This window comes from Dama dama, chromosome 11 (assembly GCF_033118175.1).
Source record: "Dama dama isolate Ldn47 chromosome 11, ASM3311817v1, whole genome shotgun sequence".
Lineage (NCBI taxonomy): Eukaryota > Metazoa > Chordata > Mammalia > Artiodactyla > Cervidae > Dama > Dama dama.
The window spans coordinates 18569486-18590879 of record NC_083691.1 but is presented as its reverse complement, the minus strand read 5'-3'; the positions used below and the strand labels follow the sequence as shown (position 1 = coordinate 18590879).

The window sequence follows — 21394 nt, the reverse complement described above, 5'->3', positions numbered from 1 at the left end:
TTACGTGATTTACTATACTCTGGGGCAGTGGTTCTCAAACTTCTTGGACTTAAGACCCCTTTGCACAAACTTAAAAATATTGTGGAACAGCAAGAACAAAAAATTGTGGAACCTAAAAGCTTTTGTTTGTGTAGATTATACCTATAGATATTTACATTATTAAAATTTTAAACTGAAGATTTTATAACCCATCTAATAATAATAAACACATTAAAAATGAACGTTACTAGTTTTTTTTTCTTTCAGTTGTGGTAAAGTATACCTGATGTCGCTTCCCTTGTACCTCAGACAGTAAAGAGTCTGCTTTCAATTCGGGAGACCTGGGTTCGGTCCCTGGGGCGGGAAGATCCCCTGGAGAAGGAAATGGCAACCCACTCCAGTACTCTTGCCTGGAAAATCCATGGATGGAGGAGCCTGGCAGGCTACAGTCCGTGGAGTCACAAAGAGTTGGACACAACTGAGCGACTTCACTTATACCTGATGTCAGATTTACCATTTTAAGCATGCAGTTCTGTGGCATTAAGTACATTCGCTTTGTTGTACAGTCATCACCAGCATTTCAGATCTTTTTCATCTTCTCTAGATGAAACTCTACCCATTAAACAGTAACTCCATATTCTCCCATCCCAAGAACCACCATTTTACTTTGTCTGAATTTGACAAAGATATGTCATAGAAGTGTATGAGATATTACATGTATTAGATATGTCATGTATAAGATATGGCATAGAAGTGTAATAATAACATTTTTTAAAAAGAAAATTGAGAATAGTGGCATTGTTTTATTTGTTGTATCACACCTTTTATAGCTTGTGGAAAACTCCACTCGTGAGAGCATGACAGTAAAAAAGCAAATAGTATCTTAATATGTATTATGAAAGTGGTTTGTGCTTTTGCCCCACCCCACTCAAAAAGATGGGGGCAGGGATCGGAGTTCTCAGAAAAAGGCAGAGACATTGCTTTGCTGACAAAGGTCCATCTAGTTAAAGCTGTGATTTTCCCAGTAGTGATGTATGGATGTTGGATCATAAAGACTGAACGCCGAAGAATTGATGCATTTGAGCTGTGGTGTTGGAGAAGACTCTTGAAAGAGTCGCTTGGATGGCAAGGATATCAAACCAGTCAATCCTAAAGGAACTCAACCTTTAATATTCATTAGAAGGACTGATGCTGAAGCTAAAGCTCAAATACTTTGGCCACCTGATGCGAAGAACTGACTCATTGGAAAAGACCCTGATGCTGGGAAAGATTGAAGGCAGGAGGAGAAGGAGACAACAGAGGGTGAGATGGTTGGATGGCATCACTGACTGGATGGACATGAGTTTGAGCAAGCTCTGGGAGTTGGTGATGGCCAGGGAGGCCTGGCGTGCTGCAGTCCATGGGGTTGCAAAGAGTCCAGCACAACTGAGCGACTGAACAACAACAGAGGAGTTCTCAACACACTTTGAAAATTGCTGCTCTTGGATCATTTTGTGTGATTGAGCAGGTTTCTGAGTAGTTGTGATTATGTGGTGATAATGAAATTTGTAAAACCTTCCACTCCTTTTTCATTGCCCAGTCTTTCTACCCCCCAAATTATTCTAGGAGTATAGATTTGGAGACCAGAAAAATCACAGACTTGATAATAAAGAAAAATTTATTTTAGGTATTGGGTAAGAAAGAATCCCTGGTTAATTCCTGAAAAACTTACTTAAGAACTAGTATGTTGGAATGGCTTCTGCTTCCTTACGTTAGAATGGTTAAGGAAGGTTAATTTGATTTCACTCCCCAGTATCCAGCCTAGAAGCTGAGTTGGCATGAATGAAATTTGTAGATAATGGCTTTTGGAGCTGGTTGCCTTTAGGTTTGAAAGTTAGACAGCTCTTGGAGACGGGAAGTCAGGTTAGCTGTTAGCCAGCGTTGGTTGAAGCATTTTAATGAAACTTGTCTTTTGCACAGATCTTGACTATTAATTCTATCCATCCATAGGAACAGCACTTTGCATGATTACTTTTGTCTGCTGCACGTTTTGCTCCAGATGGATTTGGCATAGTGTGGTGCTAAATATATGTTGTAAAGTATCCTCAGTTTACTGCCTTAAAGCTTTGAACATCCTCCTCCTATATGTTTGCTGCAAGCTTTACTCAGAGAAACAGTGGTGTGGAGGGTGAGAACATGACAGTAATGACCCATGTAAATTTAATCTTAATGCTTGTTAAGCATTAAATGCTTAATACTTAATAATATTAATGCTTTATTCTTAAAGGACAGTCTTAGATTTGTCTTTGTAAATGTCAGGATGATTGTGGGAAATAAGTGGGAAAGTACATGAAAATACTTTAAAACTGTAATGACATTGATTTTTAAATCAGATATTGTTACTTATCTAGAATATTTAGTACTCCCATTTTCCTTCTTGTTTTGCTCATTTCGCCACACATTATTTGAACACAGCTCAGAAAAGCTTTACTCTTTTAAAAACCACAGTATTAGACACCTGCAATTAAACATATATGTATTAGGTGTTCTGATCTTTCAACCTGGTACTATTTCCAAGTATTTGGCAATATGTTTTTTTAGGCTTTCAATGCTCATGTTGTCCTCTCAGGATTCTGATGGATTGGCAAAGAGGTTAGAAAGGTTATCGTAAGGGTTTATGCATTTTTGATCAGAAAATACTCTAGATTATTTGGGTACTGATTACAGAGACCAGGTATTTGATTCTTGATGAAAATTTTATTTTTTTTTTAAATTAAAGATTTTAATTAATTTTAGCTTTTAATGCATTTGAAAAAATTGCATAATATTTAAACATCCAGGGACTGGCATTGGAAATGGGAAATGGTGTATATTGAAGTGACTTTATGTTTCTGAACAAATTGAGATGGGAGTCTATATCAAACTACTGGTGGTCCCCTGGAAATTTTTATTTCCTCCTTACCTTTCTCATAGTTGCCAAGATATTTAGAGTAGAGGAAAAAACCTTGAGAACCAACTTATTAGAGAAAGGATGGCGAGAGTAACAACTTCAAAAGATTAGGGAAAGAGGTGGGGAGAATGCATTGGCCGAGCTCAATAACAAAAGTTGTTAATTTTGATAGAATATGACATTTTCTTTCTTAGATTGCTTGTGCTTCTGTTACAATATATTTAAGAAACCATTATGGAATTCAGGGTCATAAAGATTTATATCTATGCTCTCATCTAAGAGTTTTATCATCTTAGTTCTTATATTCAATTTTTGGTCCATTTGTGTCTGTGCTCTTCAAGTAGGTAGAGCCAGCCCCATTTTATCTTTTACTATATATTGGTATTGCTTGACAAAACTTGGCGTAAAGGGAGAGAAAAGAACACTTCCCTCTGTGTTCCAGCCACATAGAATTACCTATGGTTCTCTCCTATATTGTGTAGTTTCTTAGCATTGCTCTTACTCTCTCCTCTGTGTAAGGATGGGTTGTTATGTTGATATAATATTTCCTTTCCCATCGTCTAGTAATGAGACCCAATTCTATATTGTCTGGAGTTTACAGTGTCCTGAGTTACTCTAGTGGCTTCCTCTTTAAGTCAGATCATTATTGGTAAGCTGTAAGGGTATATAAGAACAAGGACTTCATTTTTATTTTTTCTTTTGATTACTCTTAATAATTTTTCAAAATTACTTTTTTTGTGTTGTACCCAGTAGTTCAGTTGAATATAATCAGTAACCAATGTAAGTTTAGTTGCCAGTGCAGATTAATTTTCTTATCATGACCTCTTAAATTCCTGTTGACCCTGTTCTTCTCTTTATGCCCTGAAATAGATTTTGTAGACTAAAGGCTAGACCAGAGGGTTGTATATAATACACCTGCAGAGATAAATGCATTTGGTGCAGCTTAGCCATAGATGGAAAAGTTAATCTGCAAATAATTGTGTAATTTCTATAATGTAGAAATGGCTTAATTCATTTTTGGCATAGACTAACAAAAGACAAAGCTCATGTGAAAGTATACTGGTATCTTTGCTATTATCTCTTTTTGGTAGTTTTCCTAAGATATAGCAAAACTTGACCCATCTACTAAGCTAGGAAGGCAATTTGACCTGTTTTTAATTGCTTGAACATACTTTCTTTTAGGATGTCTGTCCAGTTGGATTACTTATGACCAAACTAAGATTTGACTTCCTGTTCTGTTCGTTTTGTTTTGTTTTCCTTTTAAGGAACACTCTTGTCTTCTCACTATCATTTGTCTTGTTTTACTTTGCAAATTGAAGGGGCTAACATAGTTTCTGGATGCTAACATAGTTTCTTAGTTCTCTAAGGGGAAGGAAGTATGGACATTGATATTTGCCTTGGTTCTTTTGGTAGCACCAATCTGTAAATGTTGGCAAATTGTGGCTGTGTATGTGTAATTGTTTTTGATGCAGATCAGCAGATTTGGAAAGCAGTATTAGTGTTGCAAGTGTATGTATTAAACTGTCTTTCCAAACCTTCGTATTTTGGCCAGAGAGTTGGGAGCTTTGAGGTGAAAGGATAACATTCCTATCTTGCTGTTGTGGCCACTCAATACTCAGCTGCTAAAACGTGGAGAGACAGCAAGTCAGAGACAAAGGACTGAACACTACACTTGTTTCTAAGAGTATCTGGAATTGGCTCGGCTGCTTTGGGTGAAATAAGGGGACAAAGATCGTGATTTTCTTTAACGTTGCAGTTTACACAAACCTTATTATTTGTCTGAGGCTAAAACTCTTTCTGTTATGTGTCTTCACCACTGCAGTTGTAACAGCTCTGTAGCTGAGTTGGAAGATAAGACAAACGTTCTTCTACAGGAGAGTATTTTTATTTTTTAAGTGCTCATTGTTTAGGAGAGAGGGGTACTGTCCTCACAAAAGGGCCCCTAACAGTGCCACTGTGCTCCAGTAGATTTTGGCAGTGGTACTGCTGTCCCTGGTACTTGTTTCACCTGCGTCATGGGATGCTCGACAGCTTGTGGACCAGGAGAAAGACTTCAGAAATAACTGGGTACAGGGGCATAGATAAAGCTTTTTCTCTTTTTGTTGAGAGCTGTGAATTCTTTTTTTCTGTTTCTTTCCCTATTTATCTTGTGGGTTTTAGCTCCTTGTTTCCTTTTGCCCACAAAAACAGTTAACCACACAATTGCATGGACCACTCTGGCTTCTTTTACTTTCACTGTGACTATAGTAGCACGTGTCCCTTTGGATCTGAGGAATCTATATTAATTTCTCTGACCACGATGACAGGTCATCATGTCACCTTAATTCATATTAATTTTAGATTATTAATTTGACAGATTTTCAACCAGCATTGAATTTTAGGTCCTTTGTTCCTTTTAGAATCATATCTCAACAGTCTGAACACTTTTTATACAAGGTGGTTTTTAGTCTACACCCTTTCTCCAGAATGGCATGTTCACATTCATGAATGCTCCAGAGCTGTTTACATTTTAGTAAATAGAAATTGGAGATATGAAGACTTGATAACCCTTCTTCACAGGTTTCCCTCCCTCAGGTCAGGATAAGGAAGAATTGTTTGTCCATCTGTCTGTCAGGGTGCCAGATGAACAACACACTAGTGTACATTTACAGCCCAGGGTTTGTCCCCTTGGACTCATGGCCTCCAGATCTTCGTTGGCACACAGAAAGGGGAGCTGCCAGAGCCACAGGTGAGGCAGTCTTTGTCTAGCCGTGTTTACTGCTTGAAGACAAATTTATTGGAGGAGCCAAATTAGCATTAGAAGATTGTTTGATGAGCACAGAAACCAACAAGAAGAGGCAGGAGTTGGATGATCTTAATGACTAGTTACTCTCAACTCTGCTGCATCCAGCCTTGCTACTTGAAGACTCTTCAGAGACCTGAGACCGTCTTCTCTGCATAGTGCTAGAGATATCATACTTACAGCGTTTGCCTTTTCACGTGCCTGTACCTGCTGTTTTGTTTCTTAGCGTGCCACTGTAAGTATTTCAGAGCTACCTCATTATTCTCTGCTTCTCCTGCCAGTGCAGGAGTGGTAATAATGGATATATGTTGGATGTCAGTCACCCGAGACAGTGCCTCCCAGCTTCTTTGTGTTGTGGCATATGGGAATAGCCATATCGTATGGCACACTGGGGAAATTGGATCTCTTCCCCAGCTTCATCCGTTGCTGTGATGGCCAAGGGTATCAGCCTTTACTTATCACTTAGGTTAGTCAAAGGCTCTAGGTTTGGAGTCTAATCTTGGAGGACCATGTGCGCTAGGCTTTAAGTTTATTCTTTAACAGGCCATTGGGATTTTTTGAGCAGTGGATTAACATACCCAGAATGGAATTTATGCTTAGTCTTACAGCAGGATATAAAATGGGTTAGAGAAAGAAGAAAGCCTAAAACCTGGTAGATCAGTTAGATTATTGGATTAGTTGAAGTGAAATGATATGGTTAATTCTGGGTAATAGAAATAGAAATGAGACTGAGAGGACAGGTGAAAATGTTGGCTGAACAGTTGGTGGTAGGATGGGAAATGGAGAGTGAAAAATCAGAGGTTGTGGTGATGAGCTGTGGGTAGGAGGGATGGTGGGATGATTAGAAATAAGCAATGGAAATATAAAAACAGGTTTAGAAATAAATTTATTTCTGTTTAAGGCATATTGAGGTCTAGTGGCTATTCATATTTCAAAAGGTGTAAGAACACTCATCCACGTGACACTGCAGAGAAGTAAGATTGTGGATAGAGTGGTGGGAGGGGGTGCATTACCTCTGGTACTTTATTTTATGACCTTTAGCCTTGTTGACTCAGACACATCAGGGTAGAGCTATTTTTCATAGATAGATCCAGTGATAATCAGGCTTCTGTAACTGATGTATAAAATTGATAGTATTCATTTACAGTGAGGAATAACTAGCACAAAGATTGAAGTACTTGTGGTGTGACCAGTAAGTTCTCATTCAGAAGGCAGGCTCACATAGGAGTCAAGTCATAATGAGGGAGTTGCATAGGAAATGTGGCATTATGACATGAGAAATTGCATGGCTGCTCACATGTTTAATGGCTGTCATCTCCAGGGTAGGGCATGGATTAGTCAGTGGATTGATTGACTGGGATTCTCACTCGCCTAAGACTATAAATTAATAGTTATCGCTTAGTATCACGGGGATTGATTCCAAGAGCCTCCATGAAACCAAAATCTGCAGATACAAGTCTGTCACATAAAATGATGTAGTACAATAAGTATAGTTGGCCCTCCACGTAAGCAACTTCCTGATTATGACTGTATATTGTATCCTTTTCCTTCAGTGTCTGTATCCCTCTTCTGTTTCCATGCCTGTGAGCACTGTTTGACTCATCCTGTGAGCACTGTTTGACTCTGATTGACTCATCCTTATTTTTAAAGTATATTTACATACTGTCATATTACAGTTTTACATTTTTATTAATTTACTATACAAATACGTTTGTGTGTGTGTTACTCTAGATGAAATAAAGTCTTCTTCAGTGGTTTATAGTTAAGAGAGGGGAGATGTGTGTTCCGAAAGTATACTGTGCTTCTTGAAGAAGGTTTCTAAAGTCTTGACTTGGAAAGTACTACATCCACAGGCTTGGGTGACTAAATATGGGGTGCCAGGGGAGTGGTATGAGGGCTTCCCTGGTAGCTCAGTTGGTAAAGAGTCCACCTGCAATGCAGGAGACCCCGGTTTGATTCCTGGGTTGGGAAGATCCGTTGGAGAAGGAATAGGCTATCCACTTCAGTATTCTTGAGCCCTTGTGGCTCTGCTGGTAAAGAAAAAAAAAGTGAAGTAGCTCAGTCATGTCGACTCTTTGTGACCCCATGGACTATAGCCTACCCCAGTAGCCTGCTAGGCTCCTCCCTCCATGGGATTCTCCAGGCAAGAATACTGGAGTGGGTTGCCATTTCCTTCTCCAGGGGATCTTCCCGACCCAGGGATTGAACCTGGGTCTCCCACTTTGCAGGCAGCTGGTAAAGAATCCTCCTACAATGCAGGAGACCCTGGTTTGATTCCTGGGTTGGGAAGATCCCCTGGAGAGGGAAATGGCAACCCACTCCAGTATTCTTGGGCTTCCCTGTGGCTCAGCTGGTAAAGAATCGGCCTGCAATGCGGGAGACTTGGGTTCGATCCCTGGGTTGGGAAGATTTCCCTGGAGAAGGGAAAGACTACCCATTCCAGTATTCTGGCCTGGAGAATTCCATGGACTGCATAGTCTGACACATCTGAGCGACTTTCACTGATCACTCACTGATCAGGGGAGTGAGGCCAAAGAAGCATTAGGATAACACTCAGGTTTCTAACTAGGGCAAGGGAGTGCTTTTCTGAAGACAAAATGTAGTAGGGGAGGAGAATTAATAGGGGATTGTGTTTGGAAGTCAAATTTAATATGTTTTAGGATGAGTGAAGTTTGAAGTCCCAGTGGCCCATCCCAATGTCCATAAATACAGATAGGAGCACTCGGCCTGGTGCTTGTGTGGTGGTGCGTGGTGATGGAGGTTTGTGTACCAAGCAGTGTTCTAAGTAATTTGTATTGAGTCATTCAATCTTCACAATAGGCTCCTAAGTAGGGATTGTCATTAACTGCAGTAAAATGAGGTAGGAGTTACAGAAGTAAATTATCTAGCTAGATAAAAGGCAGATTTTGTGAGCATTAGCATATAAATATTGGCTAAATTTGTGCCAATAAATATCTAAAGTGAATCCACATCTTGTCAGTTACCTTAAAATAGATAGCTGTTGAAATGTTTGAGATCCATGATTATCCTAGTGAAATGTTTCCTCCTAGTAGCTGATTGAACTGTGATAGTACAAAGTGTAGTCTTAAAGCCTGACACTTGTTGGATTAAAGAAGGGGGAACACATTAACTATCCTTAAAAATTTAGATAATCTTCTAAAAGAGGATTGGAAAGCACATGTCCTTAATAGCCAACTCAATCCTCTCCACATACTTAATATGAAAGAAATTTTGACCTTCTAAATAATCTGAAATACTGTCCTCTGCAACATGTGTCACATATGTATTGTTATTCAGCATCTTCTAATGAGTCTATGTTGCAGTTTTGGAAGAGTTATTTTCATCGATTATGACCAGGAATTTTTCAGTTGCTCTGAAATACATATTTTAGTTACTGTATTACTCTACTTGGTGACTTCTCTTGTTCCATTACTTTCTTCTTAACTCTAAAGGGGTTCTTCAGTAAAGGTCTAAGCGGGAACTTCTGCCTCTGTCTGGAAACGTCTTCATTTTGCACTTGCTTTTATATGGTACTTTAATTGGTTATGAAATTTTAGCTGACAGTTGTTTTTCTCCTCACTTTTAAGATACTTGATTGTTTTCTCATGAAAAATCAACTTGTCAGCCATACTGTTCTTTCTTTCTTTATAGGTAATGTGTCATTTCTCTGGTTGCTTTTAAGAATTTTCTTGTCTTTGACATTCCTCAATGTTGCCATGCTGGTCTACATATGAATTCATTTTTGTTTTATTTTTGGGGGGATTTAGTGTGTTTTTCCACTTTGAAGATTTTTTATACTAGTAACTGGAAGAATCTCAGTCGTTATCTCTACGTAACATTTCTTCCTCATTCTAATTTCTCCTGGAATTCCTGTTGCATGTTATCTTGCATCTTTTTGACTTACCCACATTTTTTCATCTTGCTGGTTCTTTATTCTGCATTCTGAGGAGTTTCTTCAAACGTGCCTTCTCTTTTACTGCTTTTTTTAAAAAAATTATTTATTTTGGTTGTACTGGGTCTTTGTTGCTGCTTGGGCTATTCTCTTGTTTTGGTTAGTGGGGGCTACTCTTTGTTGCAGTATACGGGCTTCTCATTGCAGGGGCTTCTCTTGTTGAGGAGCACAGGCTGTAGGCGCGGGTTCAGTAGTTGGGGCACATGGGCTTACTTACCCGAGGCATGTGGAATCTTCCAAAACCAGGGATCAAACCCCTGTCCCCTGCATTGGCAGGCAGATTCTTATCCACAGACCACCAGAGAAGTCCTTTTTATTTTTAATTTAAAAAATTCTCTCCCCCATCTCCAAGATGCTTTTCTTTTTTTAAATTGAAGTACAGTTGTTTTAAAATGTTGTGTGTGTTTCAGCTGTACAGCCAGATGATTCAGCTTTAGATGTGCACATATCCCCTCTGTTTCGGATTTCCTTCCCACTTCGGTCACCACAGAGCACTGAGGAGAGTTCTCAGTTGTACAGTAGGTTCTCATTAGCTATCTACGGGGCTTCCCTGGTGACTCAGCAGTAAGGAATCTGCCTGCAGTGCGGGAGACTAGGGTTTGATCCCTGGGTCAGGAACAGCCCCTGGAGGAGGGCTTGACAACCCACTCCAGTATTGTTACCTAGAGAGGAGCCTGTGGGCTGTAGTCCGTAGGGTCGCACAGAGTTAGACACGACTGAAGTGACTAACTGCAGCAGCAGCAGTGTATATATGTTAATCCCAATCTCTCAATTCATCCTACCTTCCCTTCCCTCCTTGGTATTCATATGTCTGGGTCTCTATTTCTGCTTTGCAAATAAGTTGATCTGTATGACTTTTCTGGATTTCCTATATAAGCGGTGTTAGACGATATTTGTTTTTCTTTTTCTGACTTACTTCACTGTGTATGACAGTCTCTAGATCCATCTACGTCTCTGCAAGTGGCACAATTTCATTCCTTTTTATGCCTGAGTAATACTCCGTTGTACATAGGTACCACTTCTTTATCCTTTCCTCTGTTGATGGACATTTAGGTTGCTTCCGTGTCCTGGTTATTGTAAATAGTGCTGCAGTGAACATTGGGCTGCAAAAGGATACATCTTTTTGAATTATGATTTTGAATTAATTATGGTTTTGAATTATTGAATCCTATCTTTGGACTTGTGTTTCTTTTTTTTCCTCTCCAATATTTTTGGTTGTTTTAATTAAGAAAAATTTCAAACTTAACAAAAATAAAGAGAGTGTTGTAATAACTCCCCATGTACCATTACCCTGCCCTTGCAATTACGAATTTTGTTTATATCCCCAACAGACACACATCCATTATTTTGAAGCCAGTCCTGGGCATCATCCATTTAATCTGTAAATACTAAAATATATATCCTTGGAGGATTCTTTAAGAATTTTTAGACATTTTTCATATATTTTTTTTAATGCACACTGTTTCATTTAAGTTCTTGGGTACTTACCATCTGTTTGTCTGTTGCACTCTCATCATGGTATACCTGTTCCTTGATTAGTTTCATTATTTTAAAAAATTTGGATGTAGTGTTTCCTATGGAACTTGTGTGGGTGCCTTGGATTATGGAAGTGGTTTTGATGATTTGTTTCTGCTGGGCACAATAAGCCACGGCCCACATTTACGCACACTTTCAGCCCAATGGACATGGGTTTGGGTGGACTCCAGGAGTTGGTAATGGACAGGGAGGCCTGGCGTGCTGCAGTTCATGGGGTCGAAAAGAGTTGGACACGACTGAGCAACTGAACTGAACTCAGTTTATGGATTCACACGTCATATATGAGATAAAAATTTGAATAGCACCTGCACAGATTGTGTTTGGTTTTTCATGGAAACTACACCCATAACCCCCAGAAGTCCATGAAATAGCTTTCTTGCTGCTTCTCAGCAATGACAAAGTTTTTCTAGGGTCCTTACCCCCTAACACATTGCTGTCATTGTATTGTAAATTTTTACTTTTTGCTCTAACTTTTGTTTCATCTTCCTATCTAGCACTTCCTTCCTTCCTTTGGAACTTTGCTGTAATTTTTTCTTCTATTTTATCTATTTCTGTTTAGCATTTTGATTATTTTTAGAAGGGAAAATGCTTGGTCTCACTGTATTGCCCAACCAGAAAGTTATGTTTCTACATGTCTATTTAAGGTGATGAGTTATAAATTTCTTAAAAACTTCATACAGGAGTGAGTGAGAGGGGTGTGTGTGTATCTTTTAATCTGATATGCTAGTATTCAGGCCACATTTAATATGTGTTATTTCATCTGGTCAGGTGGGCAGAACCTAAACACACACACAGACTTATATTTCAATTAAGTCTTCTGTTTGTATATTTTGTTTGTGTTAGAATCAAACAGTCGTTAACCTATGGGTCAGAAACATTCGTAATATTATGTCTGATTTAATATAATTTATTGCTAAATAAAATCTTGGAATACATGAAGTTATATGAGATAAATCTGAAAAACGGACTTTTCATTAACATATATCCCTACATAACAGTAAGGGAAAAAACTCCTTGGGAAAATGGCAGAGGATTTAAACATACTGTTTAAAGAAAACTGCAAATAAAATCATAGTAAGATTTTTTCCTTATTAGATTGGAAAAGATAAAAAACATTTGATAATACTCTGGGTTCAGAAGGAGGCTGAGAAATTGGAACACTCATACATTGCTAGTGGGGATGTAAATTAAAATTGCCCCAGGAAGGACACTTCAACATCTATCTTCCAAGGATCAAGTGTACATTTGGTACATTGTTGGAAATATCATCAGATGGGAAGCAACTTAAATGGTCATCAGAGTAGACTAAATAATTATGATATGCCCATATAGTAGGCATACACAGTGCTCTTCAGTGTTGTTACATGTTATAGAGTGAGACAGTTATAAACATGTTCATAGGGAATTATCTCAGAGGGATTATTATATGGAAAAGGCAAGGTGTAGAACAATGTACATAGTAGACTAACATGAGAACGGGAATGTGTATGGATTTAAAATGTATAATATATCTGGAAGAACGTATAAGAAAATGATGGTGATGGTTGCCTTGGGAGGGGAAGAACTGGCTGTCTCAGGATCCAGGGAAGGGAGAGAGAGTTTACTTTTCACTTTTGAGTTTTAGGTGATGACATGTATTACATATTATTTTAATGGAAACTAGAGTCTTATTTTGTGTGAAGATACAAGTAAGGGAAGAAAAGTCCTGTGAGGTTGAACCTGGAATTCTGGATATATTAGTATGAGATCATGATTTTTCACACACACACAAATTTGCTGAAGGAGTTAAACAGAGAAAAGAATGGGAGGGACTTTTTAAAAAAATTTAGAATGCTGGTTAATTAACGATTGTGCATTACTACTTTGATAAAAATAGAGAATTAGAAAAATAATTCAAGAAAAGTCCTATGCCATTTTAAGCCCTATACTAGGTATGACTTTTTTTTTTTTTGCTTTGTATCATTTCATTACCATGTTGCTGTCATGGTTAATGTTCATTTAACAAATAATGAATCTTACTGTGTGGTAGGCAATGTGCTAAATGTTTAACATACTGTATTTACAGAATTTTGTGAATGAAAAATATTAAGGAAGCATTTTTATCTGGAAGTTGCTCTGCTTAACAGGTTGCTCCTTTGATTTAGTACCTTAGAATTAGCATAGATTATTAAAACTAGAAAATATTTCTATTATTTTATAGAGGAAATTAAGGAACTTGTTCTAGTTGGAAAACCAGATTTTTAGTTCAGCATTCGTTCCACTGAGGTTCAGTTGTAATTTATAATAAATATTGTGAAATTTGATTCCTTTTTAAAATGTACTTTTGAAGCAACCTAGATGCCCATCAGCAGATGAATGGATAAGGAAGCTGTGGTACATATACACCATGGAATATTACTCAGCCATTAAAAAGAATTCATTTGAATCAGTTCTAATGAGATGGATGAAACTGGAGCCCATTATACAGAGTGAAGTAAGCCAGAAAGATAAAGAACATTACAGCATACTAACACATATATATGGAATTTAGAAAGATGATAACGATAACCCTATATGCAAAACAGAAAAAGAGACACAGAAGTACAGAACAGTCTTTTGAAATCTGTGGGAGAAGGTGAGGTTGGGATGTTTAGAAAGAACAGCATGTATATTATCTATGGTGAAACAGATCACCAGCCCAGGTGGGATGCATGAGACAAGTGCCCGGGCCTGGTGCACTGGGAAGACCCAGAGGAATTGGGTGGAGAGGGAGGTGGGAGGGGGGATCGGGATGGGGAATACGTGTAACTCTATGGCTGATTCATATCAATGTATGACAAAACCTACTGAAAAATTAAAAAAAAAAAAAAGAAAAAAAAAAGTACTTTTGGTATTTTGGGCAATTTTTTTCTACTTTTTGTTTTAAAATGATTTTACCATCTTCAAGTGACTTTCTACCTGTTTGTACAGTTGTGCCTTTTCCTATGACATGGGCTCTGTGCCTTGGAAATGTCCTCTTCCTCCATGCTTTCTGCCTGTTTATAAAATCCAATAAAATTTCCTGGATGAAATATGACTTCCTTCTTGAGTGATTGAATTTTACTTTGATTTTGGTCTCTTGGAGTTAAACGTAATAGAGTTTTTTCTAGAGACTATTCTTAACATGTCAGTGGTTCTTTATACTGTATATAATTCTTGAAGTTGGGATGTTATTAAAATAGCTTTAGATAAATAGCTTAGATAAATGTTCCATTTGTTGAACAGTTATGTTGCTCTATATACTATATTAATTCTTTTGTTTGATAATTTACTAATTGAATAACTTAAGGTCAAAACCTTATCTCTGTTAGATATGCTTCATTGTTTATAGGATGGTGCTTAGAATGCTAGCTTTATTTTCAGATTCTGGTCCCATCTAATTAATTATATGGCTTTGTAAGTTTCTTGCTTTCTTGGTGATTTTATTCATTTGTAAAATTTATCATAGTTGTTCTCTCTATGTAAATAACACATACAAGAGTGGTTAAGATACAGTTTGGCACATATTGAACACTTAAATATTTGTTGAATGAATAATGTAATCTTTTGTGATAATGTGTTGATAAAAATATACAGATAGTGACTAGTATATATACCCTGAAATTAGAAATTGAACATATTAGTAGTGTTTTATTTAATGAGTTTCAGTAAGCTGATAATTGAAACTCCTTAGAACATTTTTTTGTTTCCTGTCAATTATTTTGTTTGTATTTTAAGATTCTTCATTAGTTATTTGCTCTCTTAAAAAATCAGTTTGGTATATAAAGTATAAACTATATAATGAGGAATATGTTTTGTTTTGTCTATAAAACAAATCACTTATAAGTAAATTAAAGATAAAAATATTTGTTGAATGCCACAGACTATTAACCACTGAAGCCTAATGAATTACTTTGGAAAAGTTATTGAAATGATGGTTGGACTATTGTGTGTAAAAATAATTCACTCCTAGAAATAGCATTAGTATTGGAGTTTTGTTATTCCTAACCTTTTCTCTAAGATATGGGGCTGAGGAATTAGTTACTGTACTAAATTTGCATCACTTATTTCTTGACAGTTTCCATTTCTTGAGTGGTTCTTTACCACTTTTATGATATAGTCCTCTTTATTGTTATTCCCATCCTATTTTTCTGAGATTAAATTTATTCTAAGGTCTGTTAGTGTCTCATGAAATGACTTCTATAATAATGGCTTAAATTATTTCCTCTGACTTTTGCTCGTATGTGAGTTTCTTTGGTCTAGAATGTTACATCCTGTAATTTTGGGTAGTAAGTGCACTGGTTTAGTCACATGTCTCTCAAAAAGGCATGTACTTCTTGGTTCTGCCTCTTGGTCAAGTGACACTCAGCCCTGGAAGGAACCCCGATTTAGCTCTCCAAGCCTCCCAGGATCATAAAATTTGCTGGTGGAAGAGTTAAAAAGAGGATCGCCTGTTTTATTGACAAGAGTAATGACAGGACTAATTAGTGGAAGGAATTTTTAAATACATTAATGCTAAAAATTAATTCACTTCCTCTCTACTGACTTTTTACCAATGACCTCATCTAGGAAGATTTTTTTATTCCAGGGAGCCACTTGTCATTTTGGTTTTTACTGTCTAACCTGTTTTGAGTCTTTTTTATAATTTAATTTTTTTTTAACAAAAAAAAAAAAAATGTACACTTGTGCTATGTACCATAAGTATTTTTAGCCTTTATTCTATATGGTATTAATAATGAATAACTGGTATGCATAATACCTGATTCAGCCGTGATCATTTTGGTAAGACATGAAGCAGAATCCAATGTCTTTTAATTGGGCTAAAATCTGCATGGCTACTGCTGACAGCATGTGAAAAGACAGAGTTATTCTGTACCTGTTGTTTCCTTCACAGAGAGCTAGTGGCATCTGACAAAGAACCATGACCTGGCTGAACTCCAGGATGGAAGTAATGCACAAGTCACTTAATAAAAGCCAACACTGTAAATCGTACGTAATGGCTATATGCAAATTAGTGATCAAAGTTAATCATTTTAGAAGGGAAGAGTGTACAGTTCGCTTCATAAGTGGCTGTGTAACCACTAATGCAGTAGCTGTTTAGCAACTTCCTTGGAAGGCCAGTGTGCTAGTAAGACAGTCCTCATGAGCACTCCCACATTGGCTCAAGTGACGGAGGGGTCATAAGAGCTAGAATCACATTTCTCTCTCATCTCCCCCGTCCTCATTCCAGTCAGGCTTTTCTGAGCCCCCGTGCTCCCACATTTCTGCCACACTTAGTCACAGAGATCTGGTCTTAAATGTTCTAGTAGCTTTCTTTTTTTCTTTTTCTTTTTTTGATTGTAAGTGCTGCGTTTTCAGAGCTGGCACTGTTTTGGAGATCCTCCCTGGAATCTCACTTGGAGAAGAAGAAAAGTGAGAGGTGCTTCATTTTACCTTGTAGCTCCTTAGTTCAGATGCAGGCAGTGGTGTTGGTTCCCACAGTAGAAACACTGTGTCTGGCGTTGTTTGATACTGCTACTCAGAATCTACTCTTGGTCTACTTTTTTCTTAAAGTTAGGGATGACTGAGTCAGTTTGAGACTTAGAAACTTAGAGAACTTTTTTATGGCTGTATTACCATTGTACCCCCATCAAAAAAAAAAAAAAAAAACCCTAAAGTCCAGTGTTCCATAGATGTAGTTTTAAAGTTAAAAGTCATCCATGATATGTAAAAATGGCATTCGAGGAATAAGTTACAGTAGTATGATTTTGTATAACTCTGGGAAAGAGTTTTTGCTCAAGTTTGTTTCAGTACTGTTAAAACTGTATTGGTGATACCCAGCAGCGGAAAACTCTTACAACATGAGCCTTCAATTCAGAAGCAACATTTAGTTTCAGTTGACTTTAGTGTTTGGGTGTGGCCCTTCTGTTGCTTCGGGCTTGGCCCAGCAGCTTTCCAGATGTAAGCCACACTTTTGATAGTTGCCACTTTTATAATGTATACAGTTCTGGGGCTTCATTAGATAATTTAACTGTAATCCTAAGTTTAACTTCCCTTGAGCTTCAGACCTTTTTAAAATATATTTTTTAACCTAAGCATATTTTTCATTAAATTTAAAGATTTAAAATGTTTTTATTTCCTTTAAGATAATATTCATATAATCACTGCATTTTGTTTAGGCACTTTTTATTCAGATAAACAAGAAAGTTCTTGAGTTAAAGGTGTATTTTCTAAGCCATTTTTTACTTCTTTAGTATCTGTTTGTTGATTTTACTCCCAAAACAAATCTATGAGGTGTTAGTATTTTAAAATTTCTAAAATAATTTTCTCTGTAATATTTTTTAGTACAGAAAGATTTTTAAATTACTTAACATCAAGTAAAATTGATAGTCCAAGAAGGTATTGATCATGTTTGTTTTTTGTGACTTTTTAATACTCTTAGGTGCACCTTGTGCAAATCCCTCAGTTTGAGAGGCATTGGCTCATTGGATCAAGTGGACATTTCTTGGTACAAAATGAGGGGGGAAAAAAACTTAAATATTAACCCAACTCAAAAAAATAGTTTCACATGAGGGACATGACTGTTGTATTGCTCGAAAAGTTTGTAGAGCTCTTCGTCTCAACCCCTGTACTCCTCCCCCTTTTTGGATGAGCTCTCATGTGCAGAGGACACCGGGTAGCCCTGCTGTAGGCCATAATGACTTGTTCTGGGACTGTAGTCTTCTTCATACTCAATGTCTTAAAACATTTTATTTCCCCTCTCTAAAATGATTGCATACCCTTGTTTTCTAACTGCTGCATTCCTTCTGCAACTTCTTGACAAGTCAGACACCCCGTCTCCAGGGAAGCCTGTCTTAACAAGGACCATCTGCAATAGAGCCAGATATTCCCTCTGTGCTTCTATAGCCTCTTACAGAGCCGCACTGTTAATGGTGTACTCACTTCTTTTCTTACTAGACTGGACTCTGAGGGCAGGGAGGGACTTTATATCCCCTCTGGTCAAGTAGAGTGCCTAGCATCCAACAAATATCACGAAAGTGAAAGTTGCTCAGTCATGTCGGACTCTCCAGGCCAGAATACTGGAGTGGGTAGCCTTTCCCTTCTCCAGGGGATCTTCCCAACCCAGGTATCGAACCCAGGTCTCCCTCCTTGCAGAGGATTCTTTCCAGCTGAGCCACAAGGGAAGCCCAAGTATCAGGAAATGCTTGCTTAAATGAATGAATGAGTGGACAGACAGGCTCTTGCTAATTAGTGTTTGATGTAATCTAGCTTTACCATTATGACTTGTGATCCCAAAGCATTCAACTAATGACAACCACCTGACCCCTGCTTTCTAGCCATGCTTCCAGTACAGGGTGGTATGGTGTAGATTACTGTGGCAGTTGTTTTTACTAGTGCCTAATGTTGTAACTTGTTTCTTTCAGGAATTGTTGGATAAGTATTTAATAGCCAATGCAACTAATCCAGAGAGTAAGGTCTTCTATCTGAAAATGAAGGGAGATTACTTCCGGTACCTTGCTGAAGTTGCTTGTGGTGATGATCGGAAGCGTAAGTGTATTCGGTTTATGGGTAAAGCTAAAATATAAAAGGAAGGGAGAGCAAGTTTGTAATGTTATCTTGTGTTTTCAAAAATGAAAATACAGTCATGAATTTACATTATGTGCTCTTTATGAAAAAATTCAAACTGATTATAATCTGATTAGATATTATTAAAAACAAACATAATCTTTCAGGCTTTAGAATTTGGTTCATCATATTTTTAGCCCCAGAGTTCTTTACATATGCTTTGGGTGATTCTGTTATGTCATATCATCTTCAGCATCTTGTATCTTCAAACTTAAGATAACTGAAAATTACATACATACTATAAAAACAGGACATTGTACTACTTCTGCTTGACATATTTATTTATTAACTCTACTGCCTGTTTTGAGGGATCATAACACTGACTAATTACACATAACCAGATACAGAGGAAAAATGAGATGAAAGTACTACTGCTGGTATATGATTTATCACAGAAAGCGGAGATATGGGGAAAAGAGGAACCAAATTTCCTAACTTGACTTTAAAAAGCTGAAGTGAATTTATTAGTAGTGAACCCAATCTCTGGAGTATTAGTAGTTGAGTATACTGTAGTATGTTGTGTATGTGTCTGCTGCTAAATTTATCAAGGAAGTTTTAGGTACAAGTATCACGTAACTCATTTTTTTTTTCAATTAGTTTATTTTGTTCCTAATTTTACCCCATCCGAAAAAGGCATGCCTCTGAAAATGGTAGTTATGTTCTCCTCTCCTCTTTTCTACAGAGAGTTACTAAGTAAATGTGAGTTTTACTATCCCCTATATCAGTGTAATTGGAGATAGGAAGAGAAAACTTTTGTACTTTGCTGTAACAAGAGTCTGTACACTTAAAACTGTTGTGTTACCAATGTATAATTTCTGTTGCCACAAAGATAAGCAAACTGGGATGTGACAGATGTTTGCACAGACTGAACATATATAAATGTCAGCTTGTCAAGGGATATCTTCGGGAGACTGGACCAGGGCCCCAGCATTAACTGATCTAACCCTTGCTGGTTTATTGGGATTTTTCTGGTCCTAAACGTAGAATACTCCAGTAGTCTGGGACTTGTAAATAGTCTGTATTTACAGTCTGGAAACTGAGACACTTCAGTGTTTTCACTGCAGCACCTCCTTGTGTGCCAGAGAGCAAGCTCCTTAGTTCAGTGTGAGGGCTATACCAGCTATGTTTAGATAGTAAATGTGCCATTTCAGAGGAAAAAAAGCACATACTCAGGCTCTAAAGGGATAACTTAATATCTGTTAGGTCAGGCTTTTTAGAGCTTGTAATGGGCCTGGTGGCCTCATTCAGAAAACTTAACCTTTTCAAGATATGCCATAATCAGATTAGTGTTGGTAATACTTCCTGAACATTTTTTTCAGGAGGTGACATTTTTATTAGGCCAGTCAGTAAACTCAGATCAGATTGTGATCTATATACTGGCACTTTTATATTGCCTTTCACATTAATATATCTTGATACCAAGGATCAGTATTGTTTTTACAGATAAGTCACAAAAATAGAGGCTCTTATGTTGTTGTTGTTGTTGATGTTGTTGTTTTAAATTAAGCTGAGTATAAGCAAGCAGCCTTATAAACTAGTTTTTTATTAATAATCTGGTACAAGATAATGTTTTGGGTTTGCTACTGTGGTTTCAAAAGAACACTGCAGAGGGAAGACTGGTTCTACCAACTTAATAGCTTGTGTTAAAGGTGTGACTGTATACTAGATGGAATATTTTCAGTACCATGCTTTTTTTTATTTCGTTTTTTGCCCTTCACAGAAACGATAGATAATTCCCAAGGAGCTTACCAAGAGGCTTTCGATATAAGCAAGAAAGAGATGCAACCCACACACCCCATCCGGCTGGGGCTGGCTCTTAACTTTTCTGTGTTCTACTATGAGATCCTCAATAACCCGGAACTGGCCTGCACACTGGCTAAAACGGTAAGACGTGTGTCCAGAAATACCTTCCTTAGGTTATTTGAGATAGCAAGTGTGTTAATTTCTAGGCATTTTACTTGAATAGCCAGTTATGATTTCTCCTATGTTTATTTGGTTCTCTCTTCTTTTTTCTTACCATCATGAGCACCTACCACTACCTTACTCTCCCAGCTTTGGTTGTAAGCAGTAAGATCTATCTAAAGAGCATATTGGTCAGAGTAATCGAAAAAGTATGAAAGAAATGTGGAGGGTTGGAAAGTAATGCCTACCAGGTGTGATTGCTAGAATCTCTGCACTCCTCAAAGTGTTTTAAAATGGACGCATTCAGAGGGGTTTTGGAAAGTAAATACTAGTTCTTATTTGTAAGAAATATATTGGGCATAGCTACTGTGCTGTCTGTCCTATGAAAGAACTAAGAAATGCTTGTGTAACTAAGTATATATATCTTTATAAATTTCAAGTCATCCTTAAAAATTCGTAAGTTGAGAATCTGAGGAAGTGGTTTTAGTTTTGTTTTAATAATAGAAAGTAAGGTGGCTGTTCATACATTACATAAAAATGGTCTGTGATCATAGAGGATCAGTTTGTGTTGATGATAAGTATTGTTCATTGTGGATGTTGATATTTGTCAGGCTTTTGATGAGGCTATTGCAGAACTTGACACACTGAATGAAGACTCGTACAAAGACAGCACCCTCATCATGCAGCTGCTGAGAGACAACCTCACAGTGAG

At 37.4% G+C, this 21394-nt stretch overlaps 1 protein-coding gene across 2 annotated transcripts in view; it reads left to right on the top strand.

The window, feature by feature from the left end:
• The window catches only part of YWHAQ (tyrosine 3-monooxygenase/tryptophan 5-monooxygenase activation protein theta), a 32099-nt gene that overhangs the window by 8668 nt on the left and 2037 nt on the right, over positions 1-21394 (top strand). For both annotated transcript variants that reach the window (XM_061154797.1, XM_061154798.1), the window contains exons 3-5: positions 18579-18702; positions 20501-20664; positions 21294-21389. In XM_061154797.1, coding sequence (XP_061010780.1) covers positions 18579-18702; positions 20501-20664; positions 21294-21389 — 384 coding nt within the window. The remainder of the gene's footprint in view (positions 1-18578; positions 18703-20500; positions 20665-21293; positions 21390-21394) is intronic.